At 40.0% G+C, this 26,869-nt stretch overlaps 1 protein-coding gene across 1 annotated transcript in view; it reads right to left on the bottom strand.

Annotated features, from left to right (window-relative positions):
- Positions 1-24,240, bottom strand: part of GALNT11 (polypeptide N-acetylgalactosaminyltransferase 11) — a gene marked incomplete at its 5' end in the record, with an annotated part of 27,212 nt that extends 2,972 nt beyond the window's left edge. The window contains 8 exons of the mRNA XM_010180381.1: positions 7,798-7,902; positions 11,030-11,248; positions 13,805-13,957; positions 15,054-15,171; positions 18,020-18,269; positions 20,197-20,322; positions 22,031-22,197; positions 24,117-24,240. Coding sequence (XP_010178683.1) covers positions 7,798-7,902; positions 11,030-11,248; positions 13,805-13,957; positions 15,054-15,171; positions 18,020-18,269; positions 20,197-20,322; positions 22,031-22,197; positions 24,117-24,240 — 1,262 coding nt within the window. The remainder of the gene's footprint in view (positions 1-7,797; positions 7,903-11,029; positions 11,249-13,804; positions 13,958-15,053; positions 15,172-18,019; positions 18,270-20,196; positions 20,323-22,030; positions 22,198-24,116) is intronic.
- Positions 24,241-26,869: the final 2,629 nt, after the last annotated feature.

Raw genomic sequence — 26,869 nt, 5'->3', positions numbered from 1 at the left:
GAACCTACACACTCCATAACTGACAGTCTGTGTCCTTCTCTGCACCCCAGCCAAACTGCCAGCTGTGCCAGGCTCAGAGGGACACCAGCCCTCCCACAACACACCCACTTTGGCTTAGCTGAACCAACATGAAAACATGTTGATCTGGAGCTCAAGAACCTACGCAATTATTGGCTCATATGGTGGTGGGAACCAAATTCAGCCCCTCTCCAGGTCCCACCTGTATAAAGCGAGAATGCATTGGTTCATATTTGCAGCTTCAACTGCATTTGGGTTCCTGAATTTACATGATATTATAGGAGTTTGTGTTATCACACTGAAAACCATGGTCACCTCTGACAAGAGGCACTCAAGCTGTCAGTTTGACCTCTCCCACACACTACTTTAGCAGAAGCAGGTATTTTTGTTGTTGGCATAAAAAAGTGTGAGGCACCTCCAGTTGCTGCAGTTCATGCCCGTACCCTGCTGGCCCTCACAGGGCTGCCTAAACCTTGTTTGGAGTAAGGCACAGCTGAAGGATCAGGGAAATTGGTCCATAAGCTCGGTCTAACTGGAGGAGCTGCTGGTCCCCTCTCCCTCCTCCAGTGCCTTCAGGCCTGCAAAGTTCTGGGCCAACATCAGTCAGCCAGAGGACTTGGGAGATCTCATAATCAACAGGAGACACCAACCCCTATGCCAGAAAGCAAAGAAACGAAGGAACTGTGGTGCGTGGACCTCAAAATACCTTGGGTTACAGAGGGGTAGGGAAAAAGGGAAGAAATACATGAAAACTGTAATGCTGCAGTGCAGGGAAGATACCTAGACCAGGCTTTTGGACCCCAGGCTGGTGTGGACAAGGAACATCCCTGCTCATCCACTTTAATCACCAGCATTAACGTCCTCCTGACTTCTGCCTCGGTGGTTAAGAGGGAACTGAGCCCCTCATAACTGTCCCAGCAGTACCTGTACCTACAGGCACGCTCAGTTCTCCTGGGGCACTCTTCTTCCAGCCTTGTTTCCATCTCACACAGCTCGGTGCTGCAGTAACCATGCTCACTGTGTGATTTATTTCCCCCCTCACCTCCACTGAGTCTGCTCAAGTTTCACACTCAGAGTACAGAATATCAAATTCAAGGCAGAAATGTCAGGCAAATAAAACAATTTTTTATTTTTATTTATTTTGGGTTTTTTTGATTAAACTAGAAACAGCCTTCTGGAGTGAGCTGTGATTTAGGACACCGCCTCAATAGGACAGCACAAGTGAAAAGCACTCAGCTCATTCATTATCACAGTGCCTATTACAATGCAGTGAATGCCTCCTTTGAGGAAGTGAAAGTATTGCTTTAAAATTTGCCTTAACCTCAGGTGTTCTGTGCCTTTGAGCAGATTTTTTCTGTCCAATCCCTGTCAGGAAAAAGAAAGCACGGCAAGATTAAAGAGAGAAAAGAATGGAGAAATAACAGGACTTGTCAGATAAAAATTATTATTAAAAGAAGAATAATGATGGAGCCAAACTCAAACATGAGATGAAATTGGTATAAAATAGAGAGAGAAGACTGCAGTGACACAAGGTGCAGATCTTTAATCAAAAACTGAGCAGTGGTGAAGAACACTCAATAGCTGTTAAATCCAGTGTGATACTTCTCCAGAAAGGATTATACAAAATGGCCAAAATTGATTTCAAACTAATTATGTGTTTGGCACAGCAAACAGAGGAATGAGGGAAATTAAGGCCAGAATCTGGGACACATTACGGTTCCAAATTCAGATTAGAGGATCAGTGTGAACTTGCAGATTATTAACAGACTCAAGCACAAGGAAAGCAAAGCCACTCCATGGGGTACTTTTGTTATATAACTGCAAGCCTTTGCCCACTCCAAAAATTTATTAACTACTTTGCTGCTGAAGACTGGGAGGACGATGTTTTGAGCAACAGACCAGCATAGTAGGAAACAGCTCCTGGCAGCCAGCACCACGGGTGTCTGACCTACAAGGGAAATAAACCGCTCTCCTTTTCTTTTTGCCCATGGTTTGCTTGGGTTCACGCCCAAGCGCAGTATCCAAAGTCTATAATCAATAAGGTGCCTGCCAATGACTTATGCCTCAGTTCCAAGTGATGTCATTTTATCGTCCTGCTTTCTGTTTTCTACAAAAAAAATTACATTCAAAAATTTATTAGAAAAAGTAAACAGACAAGGTGCTGGATATTTTCATCCCCTATCTACTTCCTAACACCTAGGAGAGCATCACTGCCAGATTTCAGGTTCTAAAAATGGAAATGTGCCCAGTTCCCACCACAGAGGAAAGCAGCACCTTTACCTGCTGTCCCCCAGAGGCACATACTAATGACTGAGCTACTCCACAGGTCTAGGATTAATCACTGACCATTTTCATTGGAGACAAAGAAAAACACCGGGATGCAATTAGAATATAATGAATGGTTTCTATTTGCAGATAAAACCTAAATGACAAGTTATGGAAAAACCTCTCTCCATAATTAAATTGATCAAGTTTTGGGTTAAATAAATTATTTCATTTGGTCAATGCAGTGGGCTTGGCCTCTTCCTAGCAGCTCCTTTTTTCCTGTCTCTCAACACAGACAACAGGGTAAGAGGAAAGGTGCCCTTCAGTCGTGGGGAGCACTGGCCCATTCAGCTGCCAACCAACCCTTCTGAGGTACTAAATGTTCCCAGAGCACCCAGACATCTTCCCCAAGGCAAAGCATTTCAGGTCTGGCAGTGCTCAGATGCCTGCCCAAGTCTCCCCACTTGTCAGAGCCAATGCCTTCACCTTTGGCTACAGGGGCACAGAGGTCCTGCTCATGTGTAGTCATCTGGACAGCAGGAGCTGGTTCAGCTTTCCCCACAGTGGGAATGGGACCCACAGATCTGGAGTAAGAGCATTCTCACTACTACAGCAAAGTCAGCACATGTCTCCTTCTGGTCATCTACACACAGATGCATGGCCTGTGCTAGAGTAGGTCTTGTGGACAAAACAGATAGAAGGAGGTCTAAAGTACAAATTCTGTTAGTATAATTTTTTTAATGCAGGTATATCTGAGGAAGAACTGGATTTTTAATTTAGTTCCCTCAAAAGGTAGTTCAGACTATTTACAGGATTTATAACTGAGACTTCCCAGGGCTTCTAGTACTTTCAGGATTTTACATCACCCCCATATAACATAAACAAATCACCCAGCCTTCTCCTGGACTGATCACCAGATGACTTCACTAATCTCATTTACATGCAGACAGGTGGGTAGAAACAGAGCTGCTCCTCATATACACTTCAACAGTTTCAGTGATGACTACAGTTTAACTCCTTGCAAGGGTCGCAGTGTGGTCCATAATAAAGAGATATGGGGCTGTGTTACTGAACTTTTTGTGTGTGAAAGAGTAAATTACTCCTACAGTTTGATTAATGTAAATAAGTACTTCAGAGGAAACTCAAGTGAGGAAAGGGCTCAAAGGGTTCTTCATAATCTAGGAGAACAGTCCATACTATTATTTCCTTTTGAAAAATGAAGTTACCTAAAAAAGACTGAGTCCACTGTCAATATAGACCACTGTATTAAAACAAAATCTATCACCCAAGCTAGGGAAAAACAATAAATCAAAGAATCTGTAGTAGGTAGAAAAGGGAAGCTCATTGTTCCCAGGGAATAAATGTTTCCAAATGATATGAAATAAACCAGGAAACATCACCCTACCCGTTAGCTTTCAGAAGTGCAGTGGAGTGTAGCAAAAGGCATGGCTAGCCAACTGGCAGAGCTCTGTGGATATACACTCATGTTTGGTCTGCAAATTGCATTAGCACTAGAGGAATGCACTGAAAATTTTCAGTAAATACAAGACAGTAACTACTACAGAAACAGCCCTTTGTGTGAAAGAAAATCCCTGCTGTGAACCACGCTGACAAGAGAAGCATTCCAGTGCTTTCATCAGTTACAAACTGTTGCTTAGATTGGCACTACTGCATTATCCTGTGGGAGACTTTAAAAGACCAAAGTTCAGCTCAAGAACACAAAAAAGGTGCCTCAGCACCAAAGAAGAGAGGTGCCTGGCAATCTCCATCGTCAGAGCTATTTACATATACTCAAACCCCTGGTATTATGGATAACTGACATCACAGCACCCAATGACTTGTGAAAATCATCAGAAACAGCAAAGTTTGGTGGTCTATAATCATTACTTCAAGCTATCGCTACGCTGAAAACCCAATGTCCTCCTGAAGGTTGCTCCACAGCAGATAAGGGTGGTTTCACAGTTCACTGCTGATGCTTCATGACAATTGTTACAGGGACCAAAGAATTGTGTTCCTTCAGTAGTTTATGAAAAAACAGCAAGCAGACTTCACTTGCACATCTTCACACCCACTCTAGGCATGTGTCGTATCAGAAAAGCAAACAGCTACAACCTAGAGGTTCAGGGAGAAAGATCTTATTGAACTGCACATGTGAGCACATCCTTCTAGATTCTGACTCTTGAATAGTTTGTGAATACGTATTCTTACATTTGTAAAGTGCTCCAAGAGTGTTAGCAGAGCTTTTCTGAAACTCCCTGCTCAAATCAGTTACCTGTTAAAGGCCCAGAGCACAGATGCCCATGCTCAGACACCTTAGCAAGCACCAACTCCAGCTGGAATGACGACACATTTTTAAAGCTTAATATATTGCTAAGTAAGAGGAAGGTTAGATTATTGAAATGAAGTAAACACACAGAGGAGAGGTTAGAACAACACAGAAAGTAAAGCTTAAGAGCCAACCTAGTGTATTTGAAAATACACAGTAGGAAAAAAAAATCCACACCATTCAGTGGACTTTCAGAGTAGAATTTTTGGAAAAGGCACCTGACTTCAAGGATTTGGGTCAGAAAGCAAGCAAGCATGTGTTAGCTACAAGACAAATCCAACCTTATTTTAGCTGTTCGATCACACACACTCCCACCAGTCAGTCACATGTTGGCCACTGTGCTTCACTCCAAAACCTTCCTTTTTAGTGTTCTTTGGTGCCTCTCTTCTAAGACTGTCAGTGACCACTTTACTCCTCCTCTGTGAGGGCAGTATCTAGCCCAAAGCTTGCTTCAGCATCCTTGTTTCCTAATCATCGCTTGATTAAGCTGGTCATCATGGTTTTGGGTAGAATCTACACCACAGTTGCTTACTTCCACTTTTCAGCCATCTCCAGTCTTTCACAGCGATCTTTCAAGATGCTTAAATATTTTCTACCCTCCTTCAACACCAAAGTCTTTCCGGTGTGCACTCCCTTGTACATTCCCAGTTTTGTTTCCAGAGAAAGGTCAGACACACCACTGAATTGCAGGAGAGTGTTTACCTTGGCAATCTCAGCAGTTCCTTCACATGACCACTCTTCAATGAAAAAAGTTCTCATTCCATGTTAGTCTTCTGTTTGCAATTTTTCCTGCTGCTTCTGCTACTTCAGACCTCTCCGCACTGACCTTTGCTCTATGAGACCCTGTCACCTCTCCTACCTGTGCTATTTCTAACTATAGACTTTTCATCATTTATACCTAAATTTGTGTTCAATCCCCAGTATTATCCCAGAGTATTTCTGTTACAGTTAATGAAATGTCCTAGCTTTCACTGTAACTTAAAGAAAGACATTTTTAAAATTTTAAGAAGTATTTTAAAAATACTTTCTGGATGTACCAACTTTGTGAGAACCACTTCTCTTATTGTTTTTTCTTTCTATAGCAAAAAGATGAACAGAATGTCACTGTCAAGCCCTACAAAGCAGGACAGTTTGATGTCCTTGAGTAATTTTTAACTTGACTTAATGATGATCATCTAAAGTCAACTTCCATTATTACCCATAATGGTGATACAACTGCAAGTTACACAACATCTGTTATTTCTTTTAAATCGAGGAGTTCAGTGAGAATTTGAAATTTCTTAGCAGCTATGCAGGCTGGAGAAAAAGCAGGCATAAACTAAAAGCAAAACAGACTTGCTTGTAAGGCGAGTCTCATGACTTGAGTCTGGTTTCCTTACACCCCCACTTTTCAAGGTCAGCTGTCACATACATGGATGGTCTTTATTACACAGATCATTTTCCAGTCAAAAGATGACATAGAAGATCGTTTTCCAACCAGAGGAACTGCAATCAATGAGTCCTAAGGCAGCCCAGTTTTGTTTTCCCAGCCCTTTGCATGTTTTCCCAGGTAGACCGCACCTTGCTCCTCCGACTTACTGAGCTGTAGCTCAGCATTTTTCAAGTGAGGATGTTACCTATTCAGAGCAAAAGCAGCCTGGAAAGAGAGAAACTGTGATAATTTATTCCTGTTCCTCAAGGAAAAATTAGTTGGCATCAAGTTATTACCACAGAAAGCATAACTAAGCTGCCACAGGATGCCAGAAGCCTAAATAAGATCCAAATACAAAATGCCAATGGGTTGAGTCTTACCAGAAACAACAGTTAAAAGCTTCCAGTACTCAGGAAAGTTCTTGCTATTTTTATAAGCAGAAGCTGCTAATTAAATGTTATCTTTCTCTACATTGTTCTCACGTAACTGTAGCAAGATTGTTCAAAAGGATATGGAAGAAAGCTGGCTGAATGCACTCCTGGGATTATTAGGAGAACAAAATAAGCCTAATGGCAGAAAATCAGTGTTGATTACCACACTTGGTTGGAGAACAAAATCACTGTGAAAAAAAGATAGCACAGCCAGTTGTTTTGAGATTTTTGATAGGAGTTTTTGCATGATTTACCATTATTAAACTAGATTGAGACAAGAAGTTAAAGATCAACTATCAAAGCACTAATTTGTCTTTCTCAACCCCAGAAGGCTAACTAAAGTTTACATCTCCAGGAGAAAAATCAGAAAAAAGGTTTTGATAAAGAAAAACAACAGACTTCCTCCTCCTCCAGCCATGTGGCAGTTCACTACTAACAATATTGCAGGAAGGAGAAGGGAAACAGTAACTGCAAGGACCCATCTGTTCTTACTGTGGACAACATCCACAGGCATCCATTTTTGCTTTCTCACTCAGACTGAATGGCTCAAAGCAGTGTAGCACCTTTGGTACTTTACAAGAACTGCTGACTATCTTACAGCTAATGGAAGAGATCACACAGGAAAGACTCCTAGTTTTTAGATTTGGGTCCCATGGGCTCCTAAATTATGATGTTCTCAATGTAATTCTTAGCTAGGTAAAAGTCTTCATGGCATGAGGTGAAGATCTGTTTACCCTGGAGATTGTTTATCCAAGTCCTGAATTTCTGTTGCCTGAAAGAAGTGGAATAGCAAAGACTTCAAGTAGTAATATAAAAAGATCTCATTAGGTTTTCAAATTCACCCCCAATCAATCCTCACCTATAGCCAAGGATTTTTCTAAATTCCTTGTAATTCTTTTGGTTTAAAGATAACAACATACCATTAATCCACCCCAAACTACAGCCTGTCCAGCAGCAGAGGACTAGTTGTACAGTCCACCAAGACCAGCAGGCCAGGAAAAGGCTGCCTTGAATCCTGGTATAAGGAACTGACTGAAAGAGCTTCAACAGAGTCTGAAGTGTCAATCTGTTATTATTAACCTGTCAGGAGCCACTTAGGGAGAGTCTTCAGCCACATGCTGAGATCCATGCCAGAAAGATAGGAGATTACAACACCCTATGCTCAGCATTAGTAGGTGCAGAACAGTAAGCTCCAGTTTCCTTAGCCAGTCTTGCAGTTGGAACAGTGCTCTGAAATCCACCTGCTTGCTGATGAGATGTTACACCAGGGCGTTTTGCCAGCAGGAAAACATATTAGTAATTAGTAAGATGTGAATTGCTATTCAGTACAATTAGGAATATCATACCTGGTTTTGATCATTGTAGTCACAGTCCCGAACCACGACCAGGCCTCCTTTCTGACTTGGGTGACCCTGGGCAACCAGGCATTTGTTGGTTTGAAGGTGATACAACTATGAAAGGAAAACAGTTGGATGGACAGAGTAAACAACAAACACCACACATCAAAAGGAACATATGGCAATGCTTTGGAAGCCCTAAAACTCAGTGTGCCCACAAAAAAAACCCCACAACCAAACAAAAAAAACACTAGTCCCAATAATAAAAAATAATTTTTCCCTTCTAAAATACAATTTTGTTTTTCAAATAATTTGGAGGAAGAAAAAATATTAAGTAGTTTCATTTTGCTTTCTAATTACATCAAGATTTCCCTCTTTACAGTACAAGTGCAGTACAAACAACATGGTTCAGCAGACATTGGCCATACTCAGTCAAATTTTCCTCCTCTTCACGCACCATGAAAGTCTCAGGTCTCAGATACTCACTAGCTCAAGAATATAAACTACATTTTAGTACAGTTTAGCTTAAACATAAGACTCCTCCTACAGGTTCTCTTCATGAGGCAGGACTGCCTCTTTGAGAAAGGAAAAGGAATTACTTAAATACAACTTCAGAGACTTGCGTTGTTTGCAAATTGATTTTCAAGAGCATTTAGGTAACTGAAAAGCTGCAGTTATCAGTTGTTATTTTAACGACAAATCAGGAAGAAGGGAAGGGCTTTACAAACACCCACCCAAATGCTCATTCCAGTTCAAATGCACTACCCAGTCTGATCTGGAGTAATGTTGTACCAGAGGACTACATTCAGGTCAGGACCCTGGAAGAATCTACCATCAAAGCAAGCAAGCAGATTCTCAACAAGTTAGAAATCTCTCTCATGATTTGGGCAATGATACCCACCCTAAAATTCACCCAAGAGCTTTTCTGCAGAGCTTGAGGATCAGGTTGTCAACTAGGCAGTTACTCTGGCAATGGCCACAGCTCTGACATTTCCCTCCTCGCAGCAAAGAGCCCAATGTTCTACCAAGCACAGAGAAGTGCATTTGACAGTCACTGGGTGTGTGCATGTGTGGGAGCTGGCAGGGCCTCAGATCTGGCATCCACGTTAAAAATAATTATTTCCAATCTGGAGCTGAATGTAGAGGAAAAGAGAATTTGCTGTCCTGGACTCCAGAATTAAATAGCTAGCTGCATTTTATTGTGAAGACAAATAGCTGTCTTGGTGCCTGTAGTGATTCTACAGATTTTTAGAAATCAAGACGACTCTTCCAGTAACAAAAAGAACGAACTGCTCTACCACATGATAGCAAAAATTAGAGAGCACAAATACCAAATCATGTTCTTCACTAAACACCATTTCTGGAAATAGCTGTCCCAAGGCACATCAACAGCCGCCTCCTTCTCCTGTTTCCTACACACATCTGAAACAAATTACACAAAATCTTCTAAGTAACATTTCCCCACACCCCAGAGACTTCTAGGAGAGGTCTCATTTTCGTCATTCCTCACTCAACAGAAGGCTTTCAAACCATACAGCTACACGAGTTTTATATGGCTTTTCTCCTTGTTTTTATTGGCCACGATGATGAGCAGTTGATAACACTGTTACGAACTGTCACCATTTGTGATCATTACAGATCTCCCCAGCTGTCAAACCAGCACTTATCTCTGGTCCAATTAGTTTTTCAGAATAAGCTGGGATTTGGAGCGATTCATCCCAAATCCTAAAGAGTCTGGCACACAGTGGTGACATTGGCTGATCGTTCTGTTCCTTGTAGGCATCTGGAAATAGTTTATACAATCATCAGAGCCAAAGCTGAGTCTCTCACACAATGCTGGGTATAATCTTGAAGCTCAGAGAACCAAGCCAGAGAAATGGATTTTTCCATGTCTTGTCTCTCTCTTCTTAAAGGGTGCACAATGTTTTTCTCCACATCAAACCATGGGAAATTATTGCTCGGAAGAGTTCCCCTTAAGTGTTGTTAAGGGATTCAGATCCTCAGTAGCCTCCCCATATCAGCAATTCCTTAGTTAAACTTCTGTCTGAAGGAAAGCAGAAAGCTATTAAATTTAATGGAAAAAAAAGCCTGACATGGGGAATAACAGCGTTTAACAACTAGGGGAATCAGCCCATTGTATCAGTTTTATTCAGGGAAACTACTCATTTGCCCTCATAAATAACTTTACAGCTTGGCTAGGATACAGCTATAAAAAACAGTGCACAAGTTGTAGATTCAGAGATAGCTGCTTACAAGCAAAGATGGTGTTTGGTGTACACCAAAAGTGGTGTCATGATGTCAACAGATTCTGCAGGAACTCAGGGCCTCCAGCCTGAACCTACTTGCAGCACCAACAACAGTCAACAGCTACTGCAGATGTGCTACCATGGCAAGGGCTACATTGCTACTTCATGCTCCCAATTATGGAGCCAGAAGGGAATCTGCTAACCATAATCCATGTGCATATGAAATAGTTTATTGCAAGAGAACAAACAACTTGAGAAAGTTGTCTCAGGTTTGAAGTTATCCATTATTTTTGGGAAGTGTAAAAACCACACATCAGATTAATTCGGTCGCGGAGAGAACAGATACAACTGGATGCTGGCCTTGCCTCTATACAAACCTATAAACATAGTTGTCAGAGCTAAGACACAAATTTAATCATGGTTTTCTTCATGAATAGATGTAAAAATATATCTCTTCACTTCCACTTTGAAGAAAAAAGGAGCAAAGCTCATTTTTTGTTCATTATCTAACAGTCAAGACTAGAAAAGCTATCATCAGTCTCAGATGCAAAAGTTCACCTTTGCAGAAAATTATCCAGTAAAAGCAATGACTTTGGAAACTAACTACATTGTACTCTTATCAGAAACCAACAGAGCATGAATATTTGAGGGCAAATTTCTCTCTGTCCAAATTAATCTTCAGAACCAACAGCCATGAAAGTGCTTTCTAAAGACATCAAAACTTCATAACTCAGAGCTTTGAGGTAAGAAATTCATTGAATAGTACCTATTCTGAGGATGACCTGAAATACAGATCAGAGTGAAACAGATTTGCCTTTGTCTAAAGACAAATTCTGTTATTTTCAAGACAGCTTCTTGCAAAACTAGAACTCTATGCTCTCTGAAAACAGACTGTTTTTCTTGTATTTGAGTAAATCTTCCTGAAAAAGAATTTCAAAATTAAAAAAATAAATTAAAAAACCAAAATACTGTATTTTTAAGAAAGTTTCTCTTACCCTTCCACGCTGGATTATTTTCGGTCGTTTCTGTGCTCTATTAATGAAAACTGGCTGCGGAGCTTTGGCATTGGGCCCAGATATTTGCATCTCAGGATAGATATTATCTAAATACCACTTGAATGACTTGCAGTTCAATCTTTTTCTCAATTCTACACGGTCGGTGATATTTCCATAGTTCCTCATCCTTAGCTCAGGTCTCAATGCAAAATACTGCTCCTGTATTGAAGAGAAACAGGTTGGGGACAAGGTGAAGACAAGAATTTCAGATTATTGATTTCCAACTTATTCCTATTTGCAGAAGTCTCAAAGTTTCATTTCATTTTGCCAGTGCTTTCAACCATTAAGTCTGAACCTGGCATCCAGTGTTTAGGTTGTCAAAGGAGGTGAGATTTAACTTGCCTAACTCCAAGCTAATTTTTCTAGACTGTTGGGTTTTTTTGATGAAGACATTTCTCAGGCATGAATCTGCTGACCTTTCTTAGATGCCAACTTCAAGAGGAAGCAAATCAGCCCTACACTCCATTGGCAATAAAGGCATCCTAGAGTCATTAGGTCAGAAACAGATATATATATATATATATACACACACACATACATATATGTATCATGATCACTCTCATCTGGCCATAAGTTTCTTCAAATTAGTTTGTTTTCATTGTTGTGGGGTTCAAACGTATTATTTTATCTTCCACAATTTCCAGCCTTTCAACTTCACAAGATACCAGGAAAAAAAGAAAATCCCTATCAGAACAGCTATAAATGGGACTATCTGGTGAAGTTCAGCAGAACCATGCATTTATTCACATGAAGAATCAGAACCGTCACCTGGGCTTTGATTTCTGTGAGGCCCAGGTTTTTTTCCATTCATCTGCACCATCTCTGGAAAGGCTCCCGCTATGTTATTTTTTCATGTTCTAATTTATGATTATACTCTGAATTGTACCTAGTTGGGCAAGGACAGATTAAGATTGCAGCTGAATCTTCTTGTGCTGTTCAACTCTAATGCAGAGACAACAGGGACAAACAGGAGTTCATGAGTGTGGCATGAATACTCTTACCATAACTAAAAGAAAAATCCCCTTGTAGAGTCTTTAGTTCCAGCTAGATTTACAGAGCTCATAGAAAAGGCATTGTATGTGCACATTAGATCTTTTACTAGACATTCAGAAATCAGTTTTCAGGGAACTGAGCTATGGGATTTTGTTGGATTAACCTCCAGCAAACATCTGGAATTTACTTACCATACTGTGGTTCTGAGTTTCCAATTACCTACTGCTGTCTCTGACATACAGATGACAGCGTCATCTCACAACAAATTACACATCCTTATCAACATCTTTAAACATTTTGATCCAATTGATGTATCACTGCTATTGTAACAGCAGAGGAAGAGGAAGCATTAAGTACACTGGACTGTTGGACACTGGAGACAGACTGAACATCACTATAAGAAATTCATTTACTTCAAAAAAGCAGTTCTGCTGTCCCAATTTTAGTTCAAATGTTAGTATCCTACCTTTTCTGCATTATTTATTTCCATTTCATACATGAACTTACTACTTTTACATTTTGCTTTTGATAGCTATGAAAATTTTGCTTTTCCTTTCCATTATGCAGTTATATTTACTAAATATTCATATTTGCTCTTTGCCGCAAAACAGGTCCTTTCAGTCTTATCTTTGTACATCATACAAACACTTCAGCAAATGATACTGGCCCTAAATATTTGCATTACACTTATAAAAACAAAAATATTTCCAGGCTTGCCTTTCATGCGTACATCTGTCATAATGACAGTCTCTGGCAACTATGAGAGAAACAAATTAGAAACAGCTGGAAAAGTTCAGGACAAGTCTGTGATAAGAGACTGCTAGAATCAGCAGTTTAAGTCCTTGTTGGACAAAGCCATATTAGCTGGAAATTATAACAAAGAATCGATTCCAAGCTTCAAGGAAAGCCATCATTAATCACACAACAACTGTGCCCAGACACCAATAAAAGGGAAAGCGATAGATCAAATCTACCAATGCATTATTAAGATGGAGAATGGAGATAAAAGTTAATGACCCCTACTAGGTTCCTCAAACTGAAAGAACATCAAGATAAAGGATGGGGTTTGAAACATAAACATCTACAGAATATAGAGTTAATAAAATCTGTCTTGTACAGAAATTGTAGGGACCACAGGAGCTGGCCATGCAGCAAATCCCACAGTCTCAAGGCAAAATGTTCTCAAGTGTCACAGAGATCAATGCTTCACGAAAATCTGATGTACATTTAAAACCATCAGCACCAAGATCTGAAGACAAAGAAGGAATAGGCTTGCCCTTGAATCCACAAGTCAATCCTGATTGATCTGCTAGGGCTACACAGACAAAAAAATCAGACTCCTAATTAAAACAGAAAGCAAGTAACCAACAAAATCCCTGTCTCACCAACTTGGAAACTACCTGAAGGCATATAGCAGTAGTAATGCCGATTTGGACATAAAGCAATGCAGCACTTACAAGAACTCATTTGTCATCTTTTAATTCATTAAAAAGGCAGAAAACTGAAACTTCTGCAGCCAGCAGAAGTAATAGGGAGGAGACGTGAGCACTCAAAAGCCAAATGACAATTTTACAGAATTCAAGAATTCATATCAAAATTAACACTGGGAAATCAACTACAGAAGACAGACACCAGAGATGCTAACAGACTCCACTGTGACACAGTCCTTAGACAAACAAGCCAGTTAATAACATTATTTCATGACCTAGAATGGACTCATACCTTATATTCATCCATCCACACGTGTGCCAGCCTCAGCGAGTTGTGAGCCATAGTGTCCTGTCCCCCTGGAGAGCCATAGGGACGCCTCTTACGGAAGATGTGTCCCACCCGGGAGCAGGGGATGATCAGAAGTCTGCCACCACACATCCAGATCTGTCCACACAAACCAGAACACACCTCATTGTACATACACTGACAAGGTCACTATCTCCTTCCCTTCTTCAGGGGATACTTTGGTAGTGATGACAAAATTAGGTGTCAGCAGTGCTGTCCCACATGCCATGCTTTCTGGCAAGTAACATTAATAAATCTTCAGGTTAGAAAAGACTTTTTTCTCATATCATCATACTTTTCACATAAGACATCATGGCTTTCAAAGAACAAATGGTAAATTTTCTAAAATTTTATGCCTTAATGACCTATTAAAAACCACTGAAATATGTGGGCTGGGATTCAACTTGCAGATTAAGATATCTAAATTTATTTGCCTACATGAGAATTACCTGCCCACACTTTTGACAGATAGTACAGAGCAGTCAATATCATCAAGCGCTCCTGTAGAGTTTTTCAGCTTTTCTACACAGCTCTTTATTGAAGTATATGGGAACTCAGAAATACTATTCACATTCAGATACTACATTTAGGTGCCTCAATTCAGCTTCAACTGGATCCTTGATACAGATTTCATTTACACTCTACTTGCATTTATTTTTAATTTCTTTTTAAAATGTAGCTTCCAGCAAATGATCATCACTGGCCCTCTGTTGGACTGACAAGTTTTTCAATCTCAGAAAAAATCTTCTCACATTAGCAGTTTATAATCAAGACACTTTTAAACCCCTCCTGGATGAGATAAAGTCTAAAGTTCTTCACAATTCTCCCCCAAGGAGAGGGGGCTTCCAGACCTTATAAAGTTCTCTGAATATGCTCCAATTTTTCAAAGCCCTTTTTATTGAAACTGTGTATTACACAGTAACAACAGTGATTTCCTCACACTCCATACTCCTCTACTGAGATATCTAATAATTATATTTTGTACTGAAAATTTGAAAGATTTTATTTATTTAGTACATACCCCTTTAAAGCCATCTTCCCATTAAATGCAGTTACTGAAGGCATCCTTCCTGGGAACAAAAGTGCCAATTTCTGTGTGCAAATAGCTATTCCAGTGCTAAATAAATTGTTCACAGGGAAGAGAAGCAGCCAGACACTGAGGTTCATACTCCAATACACAGAAAGGCTAGATTACCCGAAAAGATATTTCCAGATTTTCTCCTCCCCAGATGTCCATGCCACTGTCATACTGTCCAAGTTCATTAAAGTACTCGCGATCCATGGCAAACAGGCCTCCAGCCATAGTAGGTGACCTAAAAATGAATATTGAAAGAAGTTAAGTTTCTTTTAGAGGAAAAAAAACCAGTAATTTTAGCTGAATTGGCTAGTCCCAAAGCTTAAATGTAGAACTACATAATACAATTTAAATCCTGCAGACATTAGAAATCATCAGATCACACTTCAAGCCTCAAAACATTTTCAAAAGTAAATCTGTAATTGGTATTCGTGATCTTTCATTATTCCAAAATGTATTTCTATAGAAAACTTGAGGAAAAGGGATAGGACAGGGAAAAGGCAAGAAAGTGGCTGTCTCTCTACAGAAAAAACAAGAAAAACCTGTGCGAGTTTGGAGTCCATCAGGTTTTCTACAGTGAAACTCAGGAGCTGCCTTTCATTAGATCTGACTTTACCAGAAGTTATTTCCCCTACAGTTACAAACTTGTACACTTGCACACAGTAACGTGTTCTTCCCCCTCTTACAGGGGCAAATCATACAGACCAGGCTTGACCGAACTGCAGAAGGAACAGAAGTCAGTGTATACATTGCTTTCCCATAGTAAATTAAATCAAGAAACAAGGTCCAAATTTAAACTATACGAGTCAAAAGGTTGCTAAAAGAAAAGCTGCTATGTCTCAGAGATGGAATTTAAGTACCAGGAGCAGCATTGTTTCATCATCGATGCAATGATCAGAATATTGGTAAGTTATTTACAGTTTTTATATTTGCATTCATGTTCTCTTCAGGGTTTCCCAGTTTTTTTGCCTTGCCTGTGCATTACTAGAATGGTGCTCTATTTTGTAAAAATCTATACATATGATCCTTACTATAGAGTCTCTAGATTGAATTGCTACTGTATCACAATGTTTTAATACGTGGATACTCTAGAAGAGCACAAAAGAGAGTAAAAACACTACATAAATATGGTAAGATAGTTAGAACACACAGTGGGCTGGGACCAGGCTTCTTCTCATCCTTGTTAATAAAAACCTGTGATGAAACCAGGCCTAACTCTGGATTTCATTTCTTGTTCTCACACATTTTTCTACTACAGTTTTAAAACTTGGGTTAAAAGCGTTGCTCTCAGGTTTGCCATCCCCAACACCAAAATATTTCATTATGAAGGTCTCTAAAGCACAAAACATTAAGACTTTTCATTTGATTGAAAATAATTTTTAAAGGTTAAATAGCAATTAAAAAAGATTAAAAAGATCCTCTTTTTCAAAGCAGGCAGAGACCTCTAAGAAGTAAAAGTCACTTTCATACTCAGAAGATGTAATTTTTTTAGGTTATTAGACTCCCTTTAAAGTTCTCTGCCTTTTCCATGGGAGATCTTCCTAAAAGTGAGTTGAAGGAATGCAACAACAGCATTGAACACAGCAAGAAGTAACCTTCAAGCATGCCCCAGATTATCTGTGAGAACAGTTCTTAACAGAGGAAGGATTTTAGGAAGGTCTATGCTGGTTCCCATTCAAATTTTCCCAGTCTGTCCTTTCCCTTTTAGCTTCAGAAAGTGCCACAGCGACACCTTCCAAACAAGCCAGGCAAACTGTTAAGTAACTTAACAAGTTTCCTGGCTTCTCAGACCAAATTTTGTGACAGTAGAGACTCCGCAGAGAGCTGTAAGGCCACAGCAGAGAGTCTTGCATCAGCCTGAAACACTCTGCATTTACACTCCAAGAAATGAGAATGGAGGAGAGTTGAGACTGCCCAACTTCTGATTCACTTGGCAAATCTTATAAAAGTACCACTGCAATGAGTCAGCTTGTAAAAAAAGTAAAATGATTCCACATTACAAACCTGAATTCTGTACCGAGATGGATACCTGCTTCTAGAAAAAGCCACATCAACTTCTTGCCATTGCTCTCCCAGCACCAGCCCTTCTCATGGAGGGATTCACACAGGGACAGCTTCTATTCTCACGACTGAACCGTGTGTGTCTTCTACTACATAAGGTGTCTACTGATATCATGTTGTAATAGTTACATGTCCAATAGGGACAGATACTGCTAGATCTGTACAGGCAAGACAGCTATCAATGGTTAAAAGAATAAGGAAGGTAATTTTCTAGTCCTAGTAATTAAGCTTTACCAACTCTCAAGCAATTCAGACCACAAGAACAATACAGACAGGCTTCCAACAGACAGTTTGAAGCATTTGCCACATTGTGCAAAGAGACAAGTAATATTTTAAAGAGGCTTTTCACATCCATGTCTGTTCATTTAGGAAGGTTTATGACAAAATAATTGCTTGTTTGAGGAAAAATATAAATGAAATCTAAAGCAAAAAAAAAATGATATTGACATAGAAAATTATCATATGCTCTGATGTTCCTTCCCACCAGCTAGGAGGTTTCCCATTTCCACATTTCTCATTTCCACAAAAACACACTTGCCCAATCTAGCAATTCTTTAGCATTTCATCACAAACCATAGAGCCTGTATCAGTGGGATATGCAGGCTATTACTAACACAAAGGCGTTTATCAAAATCATCATTAAGCCAAACACATTAACAGACTGGAAACAAACATCAATGCATAGCTCTAAAGGCAAATTATTGGACAGATTTAATACAGAATAGCATAAGGTCCTTAAGACTTTTGTAGCAAAAGCTGCTGTTGTATAAGCATTCTCTAGAAGTGTGCTTTCTTGACCTAATAAGACAGATGTATCTAATCCATTATTAAATGTGACAAATTAAACTGGAATAGGTAATAGTAACCAAAACTATTTTTAAGTAAAACGAAACAGGTCAGATATTTGACAGGTTAGGTATCTGCTTCTAAAACAGTATACCCAGATACACTCCATAATGTTTAAGAGCACTTCTGATCATCCATGTGCCACACAGAGCTTCACAATCACATAGGCAGAACCTTACTTGATTGGAGCAGTGGCTCCCTCAGGTCCTTCCAGTTCTGACAAGGGAACAAGATCCCACTTAAAGTGCAGGCCCCAGTTAAACCCTCCACGCACAACTGGGGAAGAGCTGTAGGTAAGGGTGTCAGCACTGATTATGTCAATCACAGGGCACACCACAGTCCTGCGATCTTCTTTGATGGGCGTCAGCAGAGGTTGCAACCACATCTCATTCACCTCACAGTGACTGTCCAGGAACACCAGCACTTGCCCTGCAGAGGTCAAAGCACACAAAACACAAAGATCCATGGTAACATGAAACACAAACACATAGAGTTATATCAGCAGCAGAGTATCAGCAGTGTTCTCACCGCCCTGTGTAACAGAGGGGAAACACCATCTGCACTCAGAAGCATTGACAAACCAGAGACTCCACAGGGAGTCACAAAGGCAGAAGGCAGATCCTGGCCATTCACATTTAGCTACGAATTCCTCAAGCGGGCCATTATTTGAATTTATTTGACAGGGTTTTATGGTTATCAAATGTTCTACCCAGATTCAGCAGTTACTAGATTTTAAATGAAGCATCATCACACCAGGCAGAGCATTGACACCTCCCATGCCCAAGTCAGACTACAGAGATAGCCAAGGCAACAAATATTGGGCTGAATGAATTATCCACACAATAAAAAAAATGTCCCTGCCTACTGCAGAGGGGTAGGACTAGATGATCTTTAAAGGTCCCTTCCAACCCAATACATTCTGTGATCCTATAAAGCTGTTTTTGTTCACTGACTGCAATCGCCTTGGTCTCACTTCGTATCACATCCATCCAATTCACTTCAGCATCCATCCAACTGCTTCTGCAGCGAAGATCTGTGGATTTAAACCAAGCCATTCTGATGAATTAATCTGCATTCATCCATGACATAGGCCACAGCATTTCAATTCCTGAATATAAAGTAACATAGAGCATCTCCCCATTTCATTAGCTCTACACTGATTGTGGATTCATACCAGTTTAAAAGCAGAGTGAATGCCCTAAATGGACATAGCCAAATCCACCAGTATTAGACCTAGTAATACTTCAGTCCCATCAGTTTATACGGGGATTATCTGCCATGGTCAGAGGGGACAGTTTGATCCATGAGACCTTCAGGCTCAGTTGGTCTAAAAAGTCATCTGAAATGTTATGACAACATAAAATTTATGTAACACTAGAATAATGTGGAAGATTTTTTTAGAGTTTTAAAGAAAACAACTTAGAAACACAGAAATACAAGGAGTCACCCATTAACAACAGACAGTATTTGAATGGGGGGGGAGCAAACCAAAACAACAGATTCCAGCCGAAAAGTAATAAAACAACTAAAAATTGCACTGACTCAAATGAATCCTAGCACAGCTTGGAAAGTGCAAGCACAATTTTCTCTCTGGATTATGCCATTACAATGCTAATAAATAAACACCAATTATGAAACTACCTACCACTCAAAACTATTTGCAGAAGTAGCACATAATTTCTCAGATGCCAAAAAATTTAACCAAGAAGCATATTATGGCAAAAGGTGCCTGGTGTACATAAAGCAACAAATATAGTTTATTCCAATTAACACTTACTGCAAACAACAGGAGAGCTTGTATGAGAAATTAGATGGGTGAATTAGAAGCCAGATTAGAGTATATCTACTCTATATTTACATATAAGCAAGTACCACATCCTCCTTGCTTCCTTCTCACTGAGTAACAGAAAAAACCCAGGTGAGGACTAACTCAGTAAAGCTCTGAGCAAATACTGGAGAAAGCCTTATAAAGATAACAGACATGATGCAAACATTTAAATGCATAGACAATGTTAGTTAAGGTCTCCAGTTATCACTGAAGATACTTTGTGTAGCTGTTGTGACAAAGGTTATTATAACAGCCAAAGATCAATGCAATTAACTCATTTCAAAGTCACTGATATTCTGAACAACTGCTAAAATGTCTCTCATGTAAGACAGCATTATCCCAAATTTTTTTTCCCTGCACCCAGTTGTGTAGCTTAGAACACAGGATGGCATGCAGAGCCCCTACAGCAGGCTAAAGCAATCACAGGTCAAACATTCAACATCTGAAAGAGCTGCGCTACAGAAACAGAAGTCACCCAATGGACATATGGTCAAAGCATACAATGAAAAGAGAAAGAAGAAAGTCTACCTGTGGCATGAGAGGCTCCAACCATTCTTCCTCGAATCAAGCCTTCCCGCTTCTCGTTCCTTACCAATTTTGTGGCTTTTGGAAGCTGAGTTTTAACATATTCACCCAAGTCTTTCTTCAAGTCAGCTGAGAAAAGGAAAACAGAAGCTCAATAACAGGATGGAAACTGTGAAAGCTCTGTTTAAAGTCCCAAGATGTTCAACTCAAAAAGGGACAAAAACTTGATCAAAAAAACTAACCAATACAGCACAGCTTCAAACCAAGAGTATCAGAAGGGCAGTCAGTCATCCCACATCCTACAACTGCCCTCCAATTTCTGCGGCCTTTTTTTTGTTGTTTTATTTGCACTTTTTCCTATTAACTGTTCCACTTTTCCCTGCTGCATTGTAAAGACCCACACAGAGAGAACAGGTACATACCCTGCACTGAAAAGAGTGCTGGACCATATGACTGGGCCTTGACAGGGAGCACTCCTGCTGATAAGCACTTCCTTACTTCCCAATTTAAAAAAAAAAAGTAGCTACTCGAATGTTTTGAACCTAATTTGGCCTTCAAATTAGCAACAGACCAGAAGAGTGATGGCATTACTGCCTGAACACAGGCACTAATCAAGCAAATGCACCACTGTATTCAAAAGACTAAGTTTTGAAGCAAGGTTAGTTCTCAATATGAAGGTTACAAAACTGGAAAACAACAAATTGCACAAGAGCCTTTGTAGCAAAGGGTGTGTATTGCTTCCAAAATACAAAATAAGCTTCTAAATACTATGCATTCTCATCAGCAAGGGACAGAGTGTCTGAACTTTGTTCTCTCCTGAATCTTAACATTTGATCTGACCTCAGAGAAAAAAAATAGCTGCCTAACAAGATAATTTCATTCTACATTATATATTTCTAATCAGTCTCAGACCTTAACCCAGAAACCAAACTATGAGACCAAGAGAGCTAATTATATGCACTAAAAAAATATAATCTAAAAATAATTTTTAAAATGCAAAAAGTTCTAGACTTTTACAGAGGCAAGCAGGGAACTTGTACAGTCTTGCTTGCAAGCACTGCTACATTAACACATTCCTCAACAGGCGTTTCACTCTCGAAGTGCCAAAACGCTTGAATTGCGTGTCTGTCTTTGCCTTGTCCATCATTCGAGAGAAAAATGCCAAAGCACTAATCTTTCATCAAACAGTAAAGCAATTCCGCAAGTTTTATCCCTCTAGGGCTCCTCCCAGACCAAGGGAGTAGAAGCTGCTCCAAGAGCCAGGGACAGCTACTCCCAGGGTGGCCACTAGAGGCTGTGCGAGAGCCATGCAAGGCCCTCCCAGCACAGGCTGAGCTCTCATCCCAGCAGCCACCTGTACGACATGCAGAGCAAGTACAAAAACCTGATGCACTGTTTCCACAGTGCCACATCAACTTATTTCAGATGCATTCACAGTTGTTATTGGCCCACAGAATTTACAGGAAGATCAGTGTAATCTGCTCTGAGCACGGTACCATTAAAAACAGCTAAACTATAGACAACTGCTTAAACATGCCCTCCACTAAGGCAGACTCCTCATTATTAGCTTCAAAACCTGTTTTTGAATGTCCAGGTCTGTATGATACGAAGCTCATCAGTGGAATAGTACTGGTGCCAAAGTAGATGTCAGCTTGGGCTTCTCAGAACATCATGCATCTGTACTGGCTGGTACTTTTTGGAGGTGGACACCAGTACATATCAGTTTTGCATCATGACTTCCACATTTTTATTTTGACCAGTCAATAAAGCACAGAAAGAGACTGGAATGTCAAGAAGTCTAAGCACCAATCAAAATATTACTCCAAGGTTCTCTCACCCAATTCACTGTTGTCATCCACCAAAATAATTTCATGGAGAAGGTGTGCAGGAGTGCGATCCAGGACACTATGTACTGTGCGAAGCAGGGCAGAAAGCGCTTCATTGTAGAAACAGATAACAACACTGGCAGATGGCAGATCAGAAGGGTAGGACTTCTCTCTGCATCTGCAAACAGAAATACAGTAGTTATCCCTTTATTTTTAGGAGGATTTCCATAGGGCAAGGCCACCAGTGAAACTTCATAAATGACAAACAAACATGAAATGTGTAGAAGGAACCCCTAACTTGACTATAAAGAGCTCAGGGATATTACATCTCTAGTAGGACTCAGCATAAGTTACTCTCTACATAATACAGACTTATAATTAACACTGCTACTTCTTAGAAAACAGTGGATACGACGGATTTGCTTTAGAGTGAGAATCACAGATCCTCAAGACAAAGAGGACACACTAAGAGCTTGTTTCAGCTGTCAAAACACTGCCTCTACAAAACTCTGGGGTAGCTCAGACATGTCCAGGAATAGCAAATATGACATGAGGCCTACAAAAAACCCATAACTTTATTGGCCAGCTGCTGGCGACTACGTTGGATATCCCAGAATACCTCCAATGGTGCTAAATACCTATCTAGATAAGAAAGGTTGGAATTCAGCCTGCAGATTAAGACATTTAAATCTAGTCACTGCTGCCAGTAGAGGCAGTGCTCAGCTCACCCGAAGACTGACAAGTGAATTTAGTCACCTGACGAGCTTTGCGTGCTCCACTGACTGCATTGACTGAATCTCTGCTAATTATAATAAAAGCAGAGACAACTAACATGCAGCTGAGTTTAAGCATCTTAGTCTACAAGCTGAGCAGAAGAACATTTGTTCTTTCTCCTTTTCAGATTTTGTCCATACTTCTATAATAGGGCACAGTATCACAGATTAATGCCATTTGAAGATGCTAGGCATGAGGGAATCCAATAAAAATAAGAAGCTATAAATGAAAACTCAAAAGGTTTTCATTGACTTGGAATGAACTTAGCTCTTGGAGAGACATATCAGGAACTACAATTCACTATACTTACCCACACCAGAGAAACCACTAGAAAAACAGATGCAGTTTTATTTATTTTTCAATTCAATGTTGGGGTTTTTTTTTTGTTGTTACAGAAGTGGGCTTTTTCCCCTCAAATGCATCAGACAGATAAGGAAAAAAATACACATTTTACTAGGAAGTATTCACAGCAGTGCAATCCAAGCACGGACTTCAACTGAGACACAGAGCCTCTGTCATCAATCATTCTATCTTATCCTCTATAGGCTTACAACAAATGTTAAATAGTACATAAGGTGAAAGTCTCTCATTAACTTGCACACTGGAATGTTTAATGGGCATCTTTCAAAGGTACCAAACCGAACTATAGCATCTCTTCTGGTAGTTACAGTACTGAGTAACTCAAAAAGAAGCTTCAAAAAATAAAAACATTGTAGCATACTTTAAGTAGCTGAGTACACAGTTAGCAAGGTGGAAGAGGCACAGGATGTGTAATCTTAGTATTGCTGGAAAGAAAGTTTTATTCCTAGGTCTTTTACACATTGACTTATGATTATATGAAATTATTTTTTGAATCTTGTTTCTATCAAGTAGCTGTTTACCAATCCTACTACTCACAAAAATTAAATATGATAAAACTTTGAAGAAGTGTATATCCAATCTGGTTCTTCAATAAGCATTCTTAAACTGAATGAAGAATCAGGAAGAAACTTTGCTTTTGGGGACTAGCAGTCTGTCATTTTTTTCATGGAGCCTGGTTTCTGCGGGTCTTCACCTATCACATGCTTTTTCCAGCTGGCAAAAATTAGATCTCCAGAAACAATATCCAGTCAAAAAAGACAGAAGAGACCAAAGAACAGAAAACCTAACCTCAAGCACTCCTGCTTAAATAGCTGAAAAATCTGCCTCCAGCAACACAGGAAGCTTAAAGAGTATCTGACAAACCTAATGCCAAAAAAACATTAAATACTACATCAGATATAATGTAACAAGTCCTTGTGCTCATGAAGTCCTACCATGCTCTCTCAAAAAATCAGTACGTACTTTGTATCTCTTGTATCAGGCACCTCCCTGTGGTATCCCAGCCGATTACTGATGAGCATATTAAAAGCATGCTTCTGATAGCCCAAGTCTCTCACTTCCTGATCTTCTTCATTAAAAATCATTCCTGCAAAAGAAACATGCCAAGATCAGTTAACAGGCTCAAAAATATCCTCTGGAAACCATCAAGGATTGAAACACATACTTTAACCTCCACTAAAACCATTATATTCTCCAGAAATCCCTCTGATCTTGCAAAGTTTATTTTTGTGCAACTCTTTTTGTTACTCCTGACAAACAGGTAGTACTTATGAGCACCCCTTGCAGCTATAATAAAATGAAATAGTTCTCCAAAGACTGGTGGCTCCATTGTGTTTATTGCCTTACCAGACACACTCCCTTCACTTAAATGGTCTAATTCTTAGCACCACCTTGAAACCAACATAAAAGAAGCAAGAGAGGATAGATTTTGGCACACAATGCATTAGCATCTATTCATACAGGTGAATGATCCGTAATGGGATTTTTGAGAGAGAAAATACATTTACAGTGGTAGAAAGCCCCTCACAATAGCAGCTCCCATTTCATGCAGTTTTCTCAAGTCTGCAGTAACAAAAATAGCTATGAAAAAACTTTAAAGTTCTTGTTTATATCACCTGGGACTTTGACAGAAAGTAAACCAGCAGAGTTAGCTGTTTCTTTATTGATGATTTCAGCAGAAGCATCACCTGTTGCTAAGCATGACAGAGGCAGCAATTGCTGGTACAAACACGCACACTGCTAAAGGCCAAGGCCAAAATCCTCAGTGCCATCCTGCCTGCCTTGACTCGGTGCCATGGGCTGCTCTCTCACTGAGCCACAGACTCACCAGCACAAAGAGAAACCAAATATTATGGTGCTTCACTCAACTCTTCTACAGGAAAGAAAAAAAGGAGGGGGATGAGGGAAGTGGTAGCCACCACCTGCATCTGCTAGCCACTTCTGCAACAATTTAGGTAGCAATGACTTCTTATGAGATACCTACGTTCTCTCCAGCTATTAACAGTCTACAGAGGCAATTTCACTTAAATTTCAGTACAAGAAGCAAGCAAGGATCATGCCATTTATCTCCATCCACCCTGCCCATCATCTCCACATATTTCATAATCTGCAGAAAATAATTAACAAGAAGGATCCTCATTTGCATGCTACCATACATCCAGGATAGTGTGTTTCATAGAATCATAGGGTAAACCAACCACTAACTACTTTTTTCTGATCTTCTGAATACAGACAAGAAGGAATGCTAATAATTTTAAAGCATTCTCATGAAGAACAATATGCAAAATGCATTGCCTTAAAGATTTCAGACCAAAAGATAAAAAGGGCAGATAAAAGCCCTTGGAAAATAAGTGCTTTGCAATCAAAATGCAAGTTTAGGCTTTACTTCAGCAGTGGGTCACCCAAATTAAAAAAAAAAAGAAGTGTGTTTATCACTGCCCCATCCTCAATAGACAGGAAACCCTTTCCTGCAGTACCTGATCTAACTCTAACAGAGCCAGCTGTCTCCAGATGATTCATGTAGAATTTATCCTGGCACTATAATTCCCCTTGGCTTTCACCAACCAAATCAGTCACTCGGTTTGAAGATCAAGGGACTTCTCCATTAAAAAGCTCCAATTTCTTTCCTGGTCAGTACTGAATAGTTGGAATGAAATGGCCACTTCTGGACTGGCCTTCACCTCACTTGGCATCTGTGCTTTTTGCAGTAAAAATTTGTTACGTCACAGGGCTACGTGAACTGGCATTTTCCTCCACACACTCACACACACACAGGTCTAATGACCAACTGAGAAACTGAAGTTTGGTAAAGTTCTATAGTCTCAAAGTATTCATCAGATGTGATGACAGAGGACTTCAATCAGAGATGAATATTAAACTCCTGACTATGAAGGGTACTTGTCATAAATCCCACAGTAGCAGACTGATACCATAACACTCAACATCTGTCTCCAGACCTATAGCAAGTTTGCAGGCCAGCATGCAACATGCCTCAGTGAACACTAAGCTGAAGACAGCTTAAGACTGAAGACAAGCAGTTAAATATACAAAGCATTTTAATTTGGAAGGCAACTTTGGAAGATAAACCCGATCATCCCATTGATGAAACACGTCCTAATGGAACACAGGCTTTTGTTGGTACAAAGCAAGCAGGGTTTGGCCCTATCCACTGTCATCTCAATAAATCTTTCATTGCAAATTGTCCCACACACATTTTTTGTAGATTATTTCATACTCCAAGGATATTCTCCAAATCAATAGGTCCTCTTCATTGTGTACTGTTATCAAGCTATTTTTAATTACTGCATATGAGCAGAGCTTCTCTGCGGCCAATAGAAGTTGACAGAATCACAGAATATTAGGAGTTGGAAGGGACCTCAAAAGATCATCCAGTCCAACCCCCCTGCCAGAGCAGGATCACCTAAACTAGGTTGCAGATGAACGTGTCCAGGTGGGTTTTGAATGTCTCCAGAGAAGGAGACTCCACAACCTCTCTGGGCAGTCTGTTCCAGTGCTCTGTCACCCTCACAGTAAAAAAGTTTTTCCTCATATTCAGGTTGAACCTCCTATGCTCCAGTTTGCACCCACTGCCCCTTGTTCTGTCTTTGGCTATCACAGAGCAGAGCCTGGCTCCCTCCTGACACTCGCCCTTTATATATTTATAAACATGAATGAGGTCACCTCGCAGTCTCCTCTTCTCTAAGCTAAAGAGACCC

The sequence above is a fragment of the Mesitornis unicolor genome, unplaced genomic scaffold (genome assembly GCF_000695765.1).
Source record: "Mesitornis unicolor isolate BGI_N332 unplaced genomic scaffold, ASM69576v1 scaffold5343, whole genome shotgun sequence".
NCBI lineage: Eukaryota > Metazoa > Chordata > Aves > Mesitornithiformes > Mesitornithidae > Mesitornis > Mesitornis unicolor.
The sequence above is the reverse complement of the archived record's forward strand: the minus strand, read 5'-3'. Positions and strand labels throughout refer to the sequence as shown.